The sequence below is a fragment of the Anomaloglossus baeobatrachus genome, chromosome 2, assembly GCF_048569485.1.
Source record: "Anomaloglossus baeobatrachus isolate aAnoBae1 chromosome 2, aAnoBae1.hap1, whole genome shotgun sequence".
Taxonomy (NCBI): Eukaryota; Metazoa; Chordata; class Amphibia; order Anura; family Aromobatidae; genus Anomaloglossus; species Anomaloglossus baeobatrachus.
This window is the reverse complement of record NC_134354.1, coordinates 332,464,727-332,481,992: the sequence shown is the minus strand read 5'-3', so window position 1 is coordinate 332,481,992 and position 17,266 is coordinate 332,464,727. Positions and strand designations below refer to the sequence as shown.

The 17,266-nt window shown below is 53.5% G+C and overlaps 1 protein-coding gene and 1 non-coding gene across 3 annotated transcripts in view; one reads left to right on the top strand and one right to left on the bottom strand.

The window, feature by feature from the left end:
• Positions 1 to 5,808: 5,808 nt before the first annotated feature.
• Positions 5,809 to 5,943, bottom strand: LOC142292835 (U11 spliceosomal RNA). Its single transcript, XR_012750853.1, has one exon. It is a non-coding gene; the product is annotated as a U11 spliceosomal RNA (small nuclear RNA).
• Positions 5,944 to 6,333: 390 nt separating this feature from the next.
• TAF12 (TATA-box binding protein associated factor 12) overlaps positions 6,334 to 17,266 on the top strand; it is a 42,257-nt gene continuing 31,324 nt past the window's right edge. The window contains exons 1-2 of one of the 2 annotated variants that reach the window (XM_075333915.1): positions 6,382 to 6,413; positions 13,887 to 13,968. In XM_075333915.1, coding sequence (XP_075190030.1) covers positions 13,888 to 13,968 — 81 coding nt within the window. In that variant the 5' untranslated portion in view covers positions 6,382 to 6,413; position 13,887. Of the gene's footprint in view, positions 6,414 to 13,886; positions 13,969 to 17,266 lie in introns of both variants that reach the window. The other variant, XM_075333916.1, reaches the window with a different exon arrangement.

Genomic DNA, 17,266 nt, shown 5'->3' with positions numbered 1-17,266 from the left:
TGAAAAAAGTGCCTCACTTAGTACACCTTCATGCATGCGCAGAGAACTCAGTAAGTGACGTACTTCCGGTCGGTGAGAAAGCGGAGTAGGTGAGAAAGCTGAGTAGGTGAGTTGTTGGGGAAACAACATCCCAGCTGCTCCCTACCATCACTCCCGGGATCCCCGTCACCAGCAGCGGTGGTGCCTATCTGCACCACAACCCGTGGGTGGCGTCACGGACCAAATCCCTCAAACCAACCACCCCTTTCACTCACGGGCGAGGAGCGCCGCTCGAGTCCCCGGATCCGGCCCACCGTTCGAGCCACCGAGCAGCAGCTGCAGCAGCACCGGACCCGAGCGTTAGCGAGCGCGCAGTGCGGTGGCGTCCTCCCCGCCCCCGACACATTCAACACGCGAAAAGTGGGCTGATGTACACCCAAATGCCAGGGCTGAATTTTAGTCCCAGTCCGGCCCTGGTTACCAGTCTCTTAAATATATTCCCATACAAACACTGCCCGGTAGTGTGAGATGGCAGTTCTCTCCTCAATGTCCAGTAACACACTGAGCTCCTTATCCAGCCCCAGCTCTCTACACATATGCACTGAACACCAAGCACCTTATGCTTCCCTAATTACTGCAGCTGTGTTTGTCGGGCATTGCCCCGAAAACCCAGATAATCAGAAGGCTTCCAGGCCAGAGTTCTGCTTTCTCCAGCCAGAGCTCCAGTGGGATTGCATTTTGCCCGGAGAAATATACCTGCCATCTAGTACCGCACCACAATTAGAAATGTGTAGAAAAGACCTGGGATCAGAATTCGGTTGAGACATGCTTAAGTCTGATCAAGAGCATGCCCAGACGGATTCAGCCAGTTTTGAAAGCCAAAGGTGGATTTACAAAACACTAACAAAATAATAAAAATTAAAATTTAGATTTTTAGGAGCAAAACAGTCACAATGTAGTGACATGACAAGAATCTGCATAATTAATCAAATACTAAATAGCTGCAACTCAAATTTATGTATGAGATAGCCAAGGTGATTGTTTATAAAATGAAGGTAGTCTCACACTGTAGTCGATGGTGAGATATTAAGTCTGAAAGTCAAAAATACAGAACATTCTTACCATTTGTTTGTCAGTGTACATTTGTATCGCAGGAACCTTCAACTCCCAGTATATTCCTAACAATGGTAAGGAGATACTGGGACTGCAGACCATACAGCAATGACAGCATAGTGCCTGAATAAAAAATATTCCCTCACTGTATTCCCTGCACAAACTATGATCCACACACTATGATCCACACACTGCCTTCTCCTATCCATAGTGAGCTCCTCCTTCACACTGTCGTCTCACACTGTGCTCCCCCAATACTGCCCAGTGTCTATACCATGCCCACCATGCCCACTTATCACAATCCTTCTCCTTGGCATACTGTCCCCTCCGGGCTGTGCCTTTATATTGTCCCCCTGGAGAGGGGCTCGGCCGCTCCCTCGCCGGGCCGAGCCGCTCAAGGTCCGGGCTCGGGTTGTCGGTGGCTCGAGCGCCTCCGGACCGGGGGCCACGTCGCTCTGTTAAGGGGAGGCAGTGGGGTGGTGGTGCGGGGCGAAGTTCGCAGCCGGGGGCCGCGTTGTCGTTGTACGGGTCGTGACGCCACCCACGAGTCTTGGTGACGTGATGCACCACCGCTGCTGCTGGAGTGAAGGGGGCTCCTGGGATCGGTGTTGAAGGCGCAGCCTGGATGTTAGCCCCTCCGTGGGTAGGTGCGGTGTGTCCCGGGGCCCGGTGGGACGGGCGACGATGATGTCAGGGTGCAGGGTGCCGTGCTGCGGTGCGATGTCGTGCCCGGATGGCACTGGTGTACTCACTATTAATTCACACTCAGAGTCACTGGTAAACCAAAGTTTGGGTATGGTCGGGTCCCGCAGCCGGCTGCTTGTGTCCCTTGTGAGGCTGATGGTGGCCCCTTTCCCTTGCACCTCTTGTTTTGACTGTTGGCTCCCCTGCCTGTACAGTGGTAGCCCGCTCCCCTGCGTTGAGCTGCCGGAAGAGCCCTTGGTTGCCCGCAGGTGCTGGCCCGTTGGGTGTTTGGCCCTTGGCGGTGGCTCTCAACCGGTATCGGTGGGCTTTTGCCTTCTTTCGGGACTTTGGGTGAGGATAAACCTGTGAGGTCCAGACTGCAATCAGTTAATTTGCCTACACTCAGTGGCTTCCAAGCTAGGACGGGGTCTGAGTACCCGGTTTCTGGTGCTCCGGTAAACGGTTGACTCCCCGGTTCAGGGACGGCGGTCTCCAACCCTGGCCCGGTCCCTATGGTTCCGCCGGTTGCTATACTGGTACTCCTGCAGGCGGCCACCACCGTCTGCCTGCCTGACATTACGGGAATCCCAGGCTCCAACCCGGGTCCCTGACAGCTCTACTCCCCCACACCTCCTGTCACTGTCACTCTACAACTTAATCTGTTTGTATTTCCTGCCTCAGGACAGTAGTCTCCTCGGTGGGCGTGCCTTTCTGCCTGACTCCGCCCACCTAGTGTGCCCTACTGGCCCTGAGGGAGGCATCAGGTCTCCCTTTCGGGTGACAGGTGTGTCCTCACAAGGGATGGGGAGGTGTGTATATGGTAGGTGTTGTTACCTGTGACCCCTGGGGTCCAGGGCGTCACACCCCCATGCTATTTCTTCTCTATTCTGCCCCCCCCCCCCCCCCACACACACACACACACACACACACACACTTTACCTAGTTTTTATTCTATGGAGACTTACACTTTTCTTCCCCCGTACTGGCTCCTCACACTATTACCCCCAAAAGGCTCCTCGTACGTTTCCCTCCACTCCCATACTTTCTCCTCTCACATCCACCCTGCTAACCATACTCTTTTCTCCCATATTTTATTTCATCATTCTCCATACTGCCTCCTCTCACATTCCCCCACTCCCTATACTGTGTCTACACTCATCTCATCCCCATTGCTCCCCATACTGTGCACGCATACATCCTCCCTCATACTGTTTTCCCATACATGACCTTCTTTGCTCTTCATACTGTCTGTACCCATGCCTTTCTCTCTCCTCATACTGTATCCTCAATTTTTTCCCTTCCCCTCATCCCTCATACTGTCTCTTCACACATCTCCCCACTACCCATACTGTATCCGATTTTATCCAATTCCCCTCGCTTCTCATACTATGTATGTATACATTCCCTCACTAATACTGTTTCCTCATACATCCCCTCTTGCTTCTCATACTTTATCTGCACCCATCCCATGCCCTTCTCTCTCCATACTGTGTCCACACTTTTTTCCCTCCCTCGCTCCTCATATTGTTTTCTCATACATTCCTCCCTCCCCATACCGTGTCTGCACCAATCCCTCCCTAACTCCCCATACTGTGCCCGCACCCATACCTCCCTCGCTCCCCATAGTATCTGCACCCATCCCCTTTCTCACTTTCCAAACGCTGTCCTCAAATTTCTGTCCCTCTGGCTCCTAATGCTATGTCAACACTCATTGTCCCCTGTATCAGTGCCCCCTTGCTCCCCAAACTTTGTCCACAAATAAACACCCCCCCCCCTCCCTCCAATTATAACAAAACTTCTGTGTATTCAGCTCCACGGAAGCACGTAGCACCAACACTTTCTGCACCTCTGAGGCGCCGGTGAGTGACGACAGCAGCGTGATCAGATGACCTAACCATGCTACTGACGTCATCCTGACCCGTGCAGCTGATTGCTGGAAGTTGGCATGCAGCACTTTCTGAGTTAGTTTGACAGCTGGCACAGAGAACAGCCGAATCCCTAACTCTCTGAAGTTCGGAAAGGTAGTTCATGAGCTGTGTTTCCTAACTGACGATATCACTTTATTGGCTTTGAAATAAATTAGAAATTTTATGGGACAACTGGAATTTTCTTTTTTTCTGTTACTAAATCAGGCAGGTGCTCCTTAGTAGCCGGAATCTGATTCATATGGTTAGTGTTTTGGGGAGCATGAATCAGGCAGTTCCCTTTAGTAGCCAGGATCTCATTAATGTGGCCAGTGGTTCAGGGAGCTTCAATCAGGCATGAGCCATTTAGTAGCCAGGATCTGATTCATGTGGCCAGTGGTTTGGGGAGCTTCTATCAGGCAGGAGCCTTTTAGTAGCCAGGATCTGATTCATATGGCTAGTGGTTTGGGGAGCTTCTATCAGGCAGGAGCCTTTTAGTAGCCAGGATCTGATTCATGTGGCCAGTGGTTTGGGAAGCTTCTATCAGGCAGGAGCCTTTTAGTAGCCAGGATCTGATTCATGTGGCCAGTGGTTTGGGGAACTTCTATCAGGCAGGAGCCTTTTAGTAGCCAGGATCTGATTCATGTGGCCAGTGGTTTGGGAAGCTTCTATCAGGCAGGAGCCTTTTAGTAGCCAGGATCTGATTCATGTGGCCAGTGGTTTGGGGAGCTTCTATCAGGCAGGAGCCTTTTAGTAGCCAGGAACTGATTAATGTGGCCAGTGGTTTGGGGAGCTTCTATCAGGCAGGAGCCTTTTAGTAGCCAGGATCTGATTAATGTGGCCAGTGGTTTGGGGAGCTTCTATCAGGCAGGAGCCTTTTAGTAGCCAGGATCTGTTTCATGTGGCCAGTGGTTTGGGGAGCTTCTATCAGGCATGAGCCTTTTAGTAGCCAGGATCTGATTCATGTGGCCAGTGGTTCGGGGAGCTTCAAACAGGCAGGAGCCTTTTAGTAGCCAGGATCTGATTCATGTGGCCAATGGTTTGGGGAGCTTCTATCAGACAGGATCCTTTTAGTAGCCAGGATCTGATTCATGTGACCAGTGGTTTGGGAAGCTTCTATCAGGCAGGAGCCTTTTAGTAGCCAGGAACTGATTAATGTGGCCAGTGGTTTGGGGAGCTTCTATCAGGCAGGAGCCTTTTAGTAGCCAGGATCTGATTGATGTGGCCAGTAGTTTGTGGAGCTTCAATCAGGCAGGAGCCTTTTAGTAGCCAGGATCTGATTCATGTGGCCAGTGGTTTGGGGAGCTTCTATCAGGCAGGAGCCTTTTAGTAGCCAGGATCTGATTCATATGGCTAGTGGTTTGGGGAGCTTCTATCAGGCAGGAGCCTTTTAGTAGCCAGGATCTGATTCATGTGGCCAGTGGTTTGGGAAGCTTCTATCAGGCAGGAGCCTTTTAGTAGCCAGGATCTGATTCATGTGGCCAGTGGTTTGGGGAACTTCTATCAGGCAGGAGCCTTTTAGTAGCCAGGATCTGATTCATGTGGCCAGTGGTTTGGGAAGCTTCTATCAGGCAGGAGCCTTTTAGTAGCCAGGATCTGATTCATGTGGCCAGTGGTTTGGGGAGCTTCTATCAGGCAGGAGCCTTTTAGTAGCCAGGAACTGATTAATGTGGCCAGTGGTTTGGGGAGCTTCTATCAGGCAGGAGCCTTTTAGTAGCCAGGATCTGATTAATGTGGCCAGTGGTTTGGGGAGCTTCTATCAGGCAGGAGCCTTTTAGTAGCCAGGATCTGATTGATGTGGCCAGTAGTTTGTGGAGCTTCAATCAGGCAGGAGCCTTTTAGTAGCCAGGATCTGATTAATGTGGCCAGTGGTTTGGGGAGCTTCAGTCAGGCAGGATCCTTTTAGTAGCCAGGATCTGATTAATGTGTCCAGTGGTTGGGGAGCTTGTGTCAGGCAGGAGCCTTTTAGTAGCCAGCGGTTTGGGGAGACTGTAATGAAAGTCCGTTTACGGCGGCCAAGCTCAACAGGGCCACACTAGAAGGGAATAACGCCCTCAGTGCTCCCCCTGCACAGACAGGCATACATACCTCACAAGTTTCCCAAGTTTTCCTATTTTTTACAGTGATGTAGGACGCCCAGAAGAACGATCATAGGCAGTCCAAATTGTAAAAATTATGCTTTCGAAATCTCTTGATAACGATTCCGCACCACCATTCCCGCCATGGGAACAATGATGTGCTATGCACAGCACAAGCCCTTTTTACCAAAACATAGGGCCGCTTAGATGCCAGTATCCACGGCAGAACGGTCTAGCTTGTGGCGATCTAAATAGTTTTTCCCGTCCATTACTTTATAACACAGTCACATCGGCGTACTTGTATTCTCCTACAAACATATGTGATTAGTGTTTCTGTGAATAATATTGTGCAAATATTATCTATCATCTCTATTCAAATCTATGCAAATACTAAAGCATCATGGGAATCCGCCTTCACGTCACGTTGGGGGAGCTGAGCTTGAGCTGACGTTTCTCATTGGCTGTCACAGATAACATGCAAATAACATGTATTTTTCCCGTTTGTGTGCAAAGCTTGCCCGCCTACTAGAAACCAACGTGTAAATAAAGTTAATAGAAAAAAACACGAAAAAAAGTGCCTCACTTAGTACACCTTCACGCATGCGCGGAGAACTCAGTAAGTGACGTACTTCCGGTCGGTGAGAAAGCGGAGTAGGTGAGTACGAGCTGTACCGAGTTTGTGCCTGTTACGGTTGTGGCGGTGGTCCTGCGGCCGTGCACTGTGTGGTCTCCTCCTCTGTAATCTGATAGGAGCTTTGTGGGGTATAGAAATTGTGCAGGACTGTGCTGCTAGGGTCCTCTGTGAAGGGGAAAAAGTTACTTCTATGGAAGAGAATGGCTTGTGTTCCTGCAGCTGAGTGCCCCCAACCCAATTTATTTTTTTTTTGGGCGAGGAGAGGAGTGGATAGGGAGAAAACAAGCTATTATTTGCTGTTATCAGCCGAGGCATTATCACCGTGTATGACCAGTGACCGATCGGGAATGTCAGCATTAGGAGACGTTCCCACGAGCGTACCATCAGACCGAGGGCTGTTCTCATTAGATGTTCCCACGAGCGTACCATCAGACCGAGGGCTGTCTGCATTAGGAGACGTTCCCACGAGCGTACCATCAGACCGAGGGCTGTCCGCATTAGGAGACGTTCCCACGAGCGTACCATCAGACCGAGGACTGTCCGCATTAGGAGACGTTCCCACGAGCGTACCATCAGACCGAGGACTGTCCGCATTAGGAGATGTTCCCACGAGCGTACCATCAGACCGAGGGATGTCCGCATTAGGAGACGTTCCCACGAGCGTACCATCAGACCGAGGGCTGTTCTCATTAGGAGACGTTCCCACGAGCGTACCATCAGACCGAGGGCTGTTCTCATTAGGAGGCGTTCCCACGAGCGTACCATCAGACCGAGGACTGTCCGCATTAGGAGACGTTCCCACGAGCGTACCATCAGACCGAGGGATGTCCGCATTAGGAGACGTTCCCACGAGCGTACCATCAGACCGAGGGCTGTTCTCATTAGGAGACGTTCCCACGAGCGTACCATCAGACCGAGGACTGTCCGCATTAGGAGACGTTCCCACGAGCGTACCATCAGACCGAGGACTGTCCGCATTAGGAGACGTTCCCACGAGCGTACCATCAGACCGAGGGATGTCCGCATTAGGAGACGTTCCCACGAGCGTACCATCAGACCGAGGGCTGTTCTCATTAGGAGACGTTCCCACGAGCGTACCATCAGACCGAGGGCTGTTCTCATTAGGAGGCGTTCCCACAAGCGTACTATCAGACCGAGGGCTGTCCACATTAGGAGACGTTCCCACGAGCGTACCATCAGACCGAGGGCTGTTCTCATTAGGAGACGTTCCCACGAGCGTACCATCAGACCGAGGACTGTCCGCATTAGGAGATGTTCCCACGAGCGTACCATCAGACCGAGGGATGTCCGCATTAGGAGACGTTCCCACGAGCGTACCATCAGACCGAGGGCTGTTCTCATTAGGAGACGTTCCCACGAGCGTACCATCAGACCGAGGGCTGTTCTCATTAGGAGGCGTTCCCACGAGCGTACCATCAGACCGAGGACTGTCCGCATTAGGAGACGTTCCCACGAGCGTACCATCAGACCGAGGGATGTCCGCATTAGGAGACGTTCCCACGAGCGTACCATCAGACCGAGGGCTGTTCTCATTAGGAGACGTTCCCACGAGCGTACCATCAGACCGAGGACTGTCCGCATTAGGAGACGTTCCCACGAGCGTACCATCAGACCGAGGGATGTCCGCATTAGGAGACGTTCCCACGAGCGTACCATCAGACCGAGGGCTGTTCTCATTAGGAGACGTTCCCACGAGCGTACCATCAGACCGAGGGCTGTTCTCATTAGGAGGCGTTCCCACGAGCGTACTATCAGACCGAGGGCTGTCCACATTAGGAGACGTTCCCACGAGCATACCATCAGACCGAGGGCTGTTCTCATTAGGAGGCGTTCCCACGAGCGTACTATCAGACCGAGGGCTGTCCACATTAGGAGACGTTCCCACGAGTGTACCATCAGACCGAGGGCTGTCCACATTAGATGTTCCAAACGAGCATACCATCAGACCGAGGGCTGTCTGCATTAGGAGACGTTCCCACGAGCATACCATCAGACCGAGGACTGTCCGCTTTAGGAGACGTTCCCACGAGTGTACCATCAGACCGAGGACTGTCCGCATTAGGAAACGTTCCCACGAGTGTACCATCAGACCGAGGACTGTCCGCATTAGGAGACGTTCCCACGAGTGTACCATCAGATTGAGGGCTGTCCGCATTAGGAGACGTTCCCACGAGCGTACCATCAGACCGAGGGCTGTCCGCATTAGGAGACGTTCCCACGAGCATACCATCAGACTGAGGGCTGTCTGTATTAGGAGACGTTTCCACGAGTGTACCATCAGACCGAGGACTGTCCGCATTAGGAGACGTTCCACACGAGCGTACCATCAGACCGAGGGCTGTCCGCATTAGGAAACGTTCCCACGAGTGTACCATCAAACCGAGGGCTGTCCGTGTCCGCATTAGGAGACGTTCCCACGAGTGTACCTTCAGACCGAGGGCTGTCTGCAATAGGAGACATTCCCACAAGTATACCGTCAGACCGAGGGCTGTCCGCATTAGGAGACGTTCCCACGAGTGTACCATCAGACCGAGGACTGTCCGCATTAGGAGACGTTCCCACGAGCGTACCATCAGACCGAGGGCTGTCCGCATTAGGAGATGTTCCCACGAGTGTACCATCAGACCGAGGGCTGTTCTCATTAGGAGATGATCCCACGAGCGTAGCATCAGACCGAGGGCTGTCGTCATTAGGAGACGTTCCCACGAGTGTACCATCAGACCGAGGGCTGTCCACATTAGGACACGTTCCCACGAGTGTACTATCAGACCGAAGGCTGTCCGTGTCCGCATTAGATTTTCCCACGAGCGTACCATCAGACCGAGGGCTGTCCGCATTAGGAGACATTCCCACGAGTGTACCATGAGACCAAGGGCTGTCCGTGTCCGCATTAGGAGACGTTCCCACAAGCGTACCATCAGACCGAGGGCTGTCCGCATTAGGAGACGTTCCCACGAGCGTACCATCAGACCGAGGGCTGTCCGCATTAGGAGACATTCCCACGAGTGTACCATCAGACCAAGGGCTGTCCGTGTCCGCATTAGGAGACGTTCCCACGAGCGTACCATCAGATTGAGGGCTGTCCGCATTAGGAGACAATCCCACGAGCGTACCATCAGACCGAGGGCTGTCCGCATTAGGAGACGTTCCCACGAGCGTACCATCAGACCGAGGGCTGTCCGCATTAGGAGACATTCCCACGAGTGTACCATCAGACCGAGGGCTGTCCGCATTAGGAGACATTCCCACGAGTGTACCATCAGACCGAGGGCTGTCCGCATTAGGAGACGTTCCCACGAGCGTACCATCAGACCGAGGGCTGTCCGCATTAGGAGACGTTCCCACGAGCGTACCATCAGACCGAGGGCTGTCCGCATTAGGAGACGTTCCCACGAGCGTACCATCAGACCGAGGGCTGTTCGCATTAGGAGACGTTCCCACGAGCGTACCATCAGACCGAGGGCTGTCCGCATTAGGAGACATTCCCACGAGCGTACCATCAGACCGAGGGCTGTCCGCATTAGGAGACATTCCCACGAGTGTACCATCAGACCAAGGGCTGTCCGCATTAGGAGACATTCCCACGAGTGTACCATCAGACCGAGGGCTGTCCGCATTAGGAGACATTCCCACGAGAGTACCATCAGACCGAGGGCTGTCCGCATTAGGAGACATTCCCACGAGAGTACCATCAGACCGAGGGCTGTCCGCATTAGGAGACGTTCCCACGAGTGTACCATGAGACCGAGGGCTGTCCGTGTCCGCATTAGGAGATGTTCCCATGAGTGTACCATCAGACCAAGGGCTGTCCGTGTCCGCATTAGGAGACGTTCCCACAAGCGTACCATCAGACCGAGGGCTGTCCGCATTAGGAGACGTTCCCACGAGCGTACCATCAGATCGAGGGCTGTTCTCATTAGGAGACGTTCCCACGAGCGTACCATCAGACCGAGGGCTGTTCTCATTAGGAGGCGTTCCCACGAGCGTACTATCGGACCGAGGGCTGTCCACATTAGGAGACGTTCCCACGAGTGTACCATCAGACCGAGGGCTGTCCACATTAGATGTTCCAAACGAGCATACCATCAGACCGAGCGCTGTCTGCATTAGGAGACGTTCCCACGAGCATACCATCAGACCGAGGGCTGTCCGCATTAGGAAACGTTCCCACGAGTGTACCATCAGACCGAGGACTGTCCGCATTAGGAGACGTTCCCACGAGTGTACCATCAGATTGAGGGCTGTCCGCATTAGGAGACGTTCCCACGAGCGTACCATCAGACCGAGGGCTGTCCGCATTAGGAGACGTTCCCACGAGCATACCATCAGACTGAGGGCTGTCTGTATTAGGAGACGTTTCCACGAGTGTACCATCAGACCGAGGACTGTCCGCATTAGGAGACGTTCCACACGAGCGTACCATCAGACCGAGGGCTGTCCGCATTAGGAAACGTTCCCACGAGTGTACCATCAAACCGAGGGCTGTCCGTGTCCGCATTAGGAGACGTTCCCACGAGTGTACCTTCAGACCGAGGGCTGTCTGCAATAGGAGACATTCCCACAAGTATACCGTCAGACCGAGGGCTGTCCGCATTAGGAGACGTTCCCACGAGTGTACCATCAGACCGAGGACTGTCCGCATTAGGAGACGTTCCCACGAGTGTACCATCAGACCGAGGGCTGTTCTCATTAGGAGATGATCCCACGAGCGTAGCATCAGACCGAGGGCTGTCGTCATTAGGAGACATTCCCACGAGTGTACCATCAGACCAAGGGCTGTCCGCATTAGGAGACATTCCCACGAGTGTACCATCAGACCGAGGGCTGTCCGCATTAGGAGACATTCCCACGAGTGTACCATCAGACCGAGGGCTGTCCGCATTAGGAGACATTCCCACGAGTGTACCATCAGACCGAGGGCTGTCCGCATTAGGAGACGTTCCCACGAGCGTACCATCAGACCGAGGGCTGTCCGCATTAGGAGACGTTCCCACGAGCGTACCATCAGACCGAGGGCTGTTCGCATTAGGAGACGTTCCCACGAGCGTACCATCAGACCGAGGGCTGTCCGAATTAGGAGACATTCCCACGAGCGTACCATCAGACCGAGGGCTGTCCGCATTAGGAGACATTCCCACGAGTGTACCATCAGACCAAGGGCTGTCCGCATTAGGAGACATTCCCACGAGTGTACCATCAGACCGAGGGCTGTCCGCATTAGGAGACATTCCCACGAGAGTACCATCAGACCGAGGGCTGTCCGCATTAGGAGACGTTCCCACGAGTGTACCATGAGACCGAGGGCTGTCCGTGTCCGCATTAGGAGATGTTCCCATGAGTGTACCATCAGACCAAGGGCTGTCCATGTCCGCATTAGGAGACGTTCCCACGAGCGTACCATCAGACCGAGGGCTGTCCGCATTAGGAGACGTTCCCACGAGCGTACCATCAGACCGAGGGCTGTCCGCATTAGGAGACATTCCCACGAGTGTACCATCAGACCGAGGGCTGTCCGCATTAGGAGACATTCCCACGAGTGTACCATCAGACCGAGGGCTGTCCGCATTAGGAGACAATCCCACGAGCGTACCATCAGACCGAGGGCTGTCCGCATTAGGAGACGTTCCCACGAGCGTACCATCAGACCGAGGGCTGTCCGCATTAGGAGACGTTCCCACGAGCGTACCATCAGACCGAGGGCTGTTCGCATTAGGAGACGTTCCCACGAGCGTACCATCAGACCGAGGGCTGTCCGCATTAGGAGACGTTCCCACGAGCGTACCATCAGACCGAGGGCTGTCCGCATTAGGAGACATTCCCACGAGTGTACCATCAGACCGAGGGCTGTCCGCATTAGGAGACATTCCCACGAGTGTACCATCAGACCGAGGGCTGTCCGCATTAGGAGACATTCCCACGAGTGTACCATCAGACCAAGGGCTGTCCGCATTAGGAGACATTCCCACGAGTGTACCATCAGACCGAGGGCTGTCCGCATTAGGAGACATTCCCACGAGTGTACCATCAGACCGAGGGCTGTCCGCATTAGGAGACATTCCCACGAGTGTACCATCAGACCGAGGGCTGTCCGCATTAGGAGACGTTCCCACGAGCGTACCATCAGACCGAGGGCTGTCCGCATTAGGAGACGTTCCCACGAGCGTACCATCAGACCGAGGGCTGTTCGCATTAGGAGACGTTCCCACGAGCATACCATCAGATTGAGGGCTATCCGCATTAGGAGACATTCCCACGAGTGTACCATCAGACCGAGGGCTGTCCGCATTAGGAGACAATCCCACGAGTGTACCATCAGACCGAGGGCTGTCCGCATTAGGAGACATTCCCACGAGTGTACCATCAGACCGAGGGCTGTCCGCATTAGGAGACAATCCCACGAGTGTACCATCAGACCGAGGGCTGTTCGCATTAGGAGACAATCCCACGAGTGTACCATCAGATTGAGGGCTGTCCGCATTAGGAGACATTACCACGAGTGTACCATCAGACCGAGGGCTGTCCGCATTAGGAGACAATCCCACGAGTGTACCATCAGATTGAGGGCTGTCCGCATTAGGAGACAATCCCACGAGTGTACCATCTGATTGAGGGCTGTCCGCATTAGGAGACAATCCCACGAGTGTACCATCAGACCGAGGGCTGTCCGCATTAGGAGACATTACCACGAGTGTACCATCAGACCGAGGGCTGTCCGCATTAGGAGACAATCCCACGAGTGTACCATCAGATTGAGGGCTGTCCGCATTAGGAGACAATCCCACGAGTGTACCATCAGACCGAGGGCTGTCCGCATTAGGAGACATTACCACGAGTGTACCATCAGACCGAGGGCTGTCCGCATTAGGAGACAATCCCACGAGTGTACCATCAGATTGAGGGCTGTCCGCATTAGGAGACAATCCCACGAGTGTACCATCAGACCGAGGGCTGTCCGCAGAGAACACTGACCTCACTCGCACCATTGCTATTCAGTTGGGCTGTTGAGGCAGCAGTTTTTTTTATGGAACTAATCTACGAATGAACACTAATGGCAGTGAGCAGTAGTCCTGACGTTTGACGGTTGAGACTTGCCTGTTTACAACCTGTGCAATAATATCAGATCCCTACGGATTACCTGTACTGCACCCAATCTTTACAGATTCTCTGCCATTAGTAACCTAGGACAGTATAAAACGAATGACAGATGAAGAAAAATCTGACTTTTTTTATTTGTTCATGTGAGCATGTCCTTAGACCGTGTCATTGTGGCTATAGCTGTGTGCACCTCCATCCACAGATTCATTATGTCCAGAATGTGTCAGACGTAGGAAAGGTGTGCAAGGCTGTACTGTGTGTACATCAGTGGCCGCACTGACCTTTTCTCGTGTAGTGTGTCCATGTGTGTCCTGATGCCCCGTGTATTTCACACGCACACATAAATGTGTACACAACTTATGATGTTATTGTCCACAGAATGCTGGCGACCATGACGTGTGTGCTCAGCGGTCCCACCGCCGTGTGCGATGTCATTACAGAGCTAGATGCTCAGCTGGCTGTAAGTAAGAAGCGTGTGAGCATGAGCCCCCTGTATAGTGATACCTGGTATCTCTATGCTGTACAGCCGTATTAACCACCATAGTGCCGTCATGTGTGCTTACTAAAAACGTACAGGCTTCACTGACTCTATACTATCGTGCATCGCATCTAGGGCATGAATGTCAGCTGAGACCCAGGCCAAGGTGTAAGGTAGCAGAGATCAGCAGTGTTATGCAGTCCAGCTTTAGGGTCATCTCCGTTCTCCGTTCATGATTCACAATCCTTTCCTCCATATACGTTTGTAGACTTTTCACATAATTCATAATTGGAAGAGCCTCCTGCATTAAAGATGCATCCCGTCAGGTATTTGCTGACTGTCATGGTAGCATCATTTACAGTATGTTTTGAAGGATGGTTTCTTTATAACGAAAAGAGTGGTCCTGGCCTGATGGATCAAGTAAAGGTCTGTGAAGATCAGATCCATGATATACCAGTGTAAACAGAGACAAAACCAGCCTTGCAGCATCTAGTGATATTCTTGCCATCAAAACAACAAACCGAATTATAAGCTAGGAGGGTCCATCATGTATTGCCGTGTTCAACACCTCCAGACCTCAGGAGCCCCCAGCAGAGCATGTTCTCAGGATGTATTGCCCAAATGATAATGTAGTCACCTGCACAGGTGATGATTCCAGGGCAATGCTAAGGAAATCCTGAGAACATGCTCTGTTGGTGGCTCTCGAGGACTGGAGTTGGGGAACGCTTATGTAATGGATTCATTATTTTCTGGAAATGATCACTAGAGTGTGACTATCCGGTGTCGCTCGTCAACCAGTGGACACAACACTTGTCACTAAGTGACGCTGAGCATTTCCTTCATTGGGGAGTGTGAAGGATCATATTTCAGACGTGTTGGAGAGTCTTTCAGGCTCAATAATACATTATTTGGTTGCAGATATTTCTGTAGAAATCAATAAGGCTAGTTTCACACTTGCGTTCAGCGCATTCCGTCACTATGGAGAATAGCGCAGTCCGTTAACGGACCGCGCTATTCTCCATAGAGTTGTATGGATGACACACTATAACGCAAGTGTCTGCGTTGCATCCGCTGGACGACGCAGCGGCGTTATTTTGACGCTGCGTCTAGCGGATTGAACGCAGCATGTAACGTTTTTTGGAGCGTTAAAATAGCGCACCATGACGGATTCCTTTGGAATCCGCCACGGTGTCTAATGATTGTCTATGGTGGCGGTTTCCGCCGCTATGCGCTAAGCGGCGGAATCCGCTGACGGATTTCGGCACGTTCTACTGCACATGCTCAGCATGTCCAGCAGAACGATCGAAATTGTTTAAAATCACTCCTTGTCTCTGTCCCCCCTCTCCCTCCTCTCTCCCCTCCTCTCTCATACTCACCGATCACGGGCGCGACGCTGCACAGCTGTCACACTGCTCCGGCGGCTTTTCCTCTTTTGAAAAAGCCGGCCGCCCATTATTCAATCTCGTATTCCCTGCTTTCCCCGCCCACCAGCGCCTATGATTTGTTGCAGCCAGACCCGCCCCCACGCTGACTGACAGCTGTCTCACTGCAACCAATCACAGCCGCCGGTGGGCGTGTCTATATCGTGCAGTACAATAAATAAATAATTTAAAAAAACGGCATGCGGTCCCCCCCAATTTTAATACCAGCCAGATAAAGCCATACGGCTGAAGGCTGGTATTCTCAGGATGGGGAGCCCCACATTATGGGGAGCCCCCAGCCTAACAATATCAGCCAGCAGCCGCCCAGAATAGTCGCATCCATTAGATGCGACAGTTCTGGGACTGTACCCGGCTCTTCCCGATTTGCCCTGGTGCGTTGGCAAATCGGGGTAATAAGGAGTTATTGGCAGCCCATAGCTGCCAATAAGTCCTAGATTAATAATGTCAGGCGTCTCCCCGAGATACTTTCCATGATTAATCTGTAAGTTAAAGAAAATAAACACACACACCCGAAAAAATCCTTTATTTGGAATAAAAGACAAAAAAAACACCCTCTTTTACCACTTTATTAAAATACCCAAATACCCCTCCAGGTCCGACGTAATCCAGAGGTCACGCAACACATCCAGCTCTGCTACGTGAAGCTGACAGGAGTGGCAGTAGAATACCGCCGCTCCTGTGAGCTCCACGCAGCAACTGAAGTGAATGGCGCTGTCAGCGGGGACGTCACTGAGGTAATGCCGGTGTGTGTGTGTGCGGTGATGATGGGTGCGGTAGTTTCGGGATGTGTGCAGGAATGATGAGGGCTGTGTGCGGGGATGTCGGGCTGTGTGCGGGGATGTCGGGCTGTGTGCGGGGATGCCGGGCTGTGTGCGGTGATGTGTGCGGGGATGTCGGGCTGTGTGCGGGGGTGTGTGCGGGGATGTCGGGCTGTGTGCGGGGATGTCGGGCTGTGTGCGGGGATGTCGGGCTGTGTGCGGGGAGGTCGGGCTGTGTGCGGGGAGGTCGGGCTGTGTGCGGGGAGGTCGGGCTGTGTGCGGGGAGGTCGGGCTGTGTGCGGGGAGGTCGGGCTGTGTGCGGGGAGGTCGGGCTGTGTGCGGGGAGGTCGGGCTGTGTGCGGGGAGTTCGGGCTGTGTGCGGGGAGGTCGGGCTGTGTGCGGGGAGGTCGGGCTGTGTGCGGGGAGGTCGGGCTGTGTGCGGGGAGGTCGGGCTGTGTGCGGGGAGGTCGGGCTGTGTGCGGGGAGGTCGGGCTGTGTGCGGGGAGGTCGGGCTGTGTGGGGGGAGGTCGGGCTGTGTGGGGGGAGGTCGGGCTGTGTGGGGGGAGGTCGGGCTGTGTGGGGGGAGGTCGGGCTGTGTGCGGGGAGGTCGGGCTGTGTGCGGGGAGGTCGGGCTGTGTGGGGGGAGGTCGGGCTGTGTGGGGGGAGGTCGGGCTGTGTGCGGGGAGGTCGGGCTGTGTGCGGGGAGGTCGGGCTGTGTGCGGGGAGGTCGGGCTGTGTGCGGGGAGGTCGGGCTGTGTGCGGGGAGGTCGGGCTGTGTGCGGGGAGGTCGGGCTGTGTGCGGGGAGGTCGGGCTGTGTGCGGGGAGGTCGGGCTGTGTGCGGGGAGGTCGGGCTGTGTGCGGGGAGGTCGGGCTGTGTGCGATGAAGATGAGGGCTCTCTCTTGGCCCAAAGAAAACTTAGCGCAACGCGTTATTTCACTGGAATCCGTGGCCTTTATTATCGCACTTTTTGCAAGGCATCCGTCACATGCGTTACACAACGCAATGTGACGGATGCCGTTCAACGCAAGTGTGAAACTAGCCTAACATGTATACAACTGATTGTAACAAATTCTGAAGC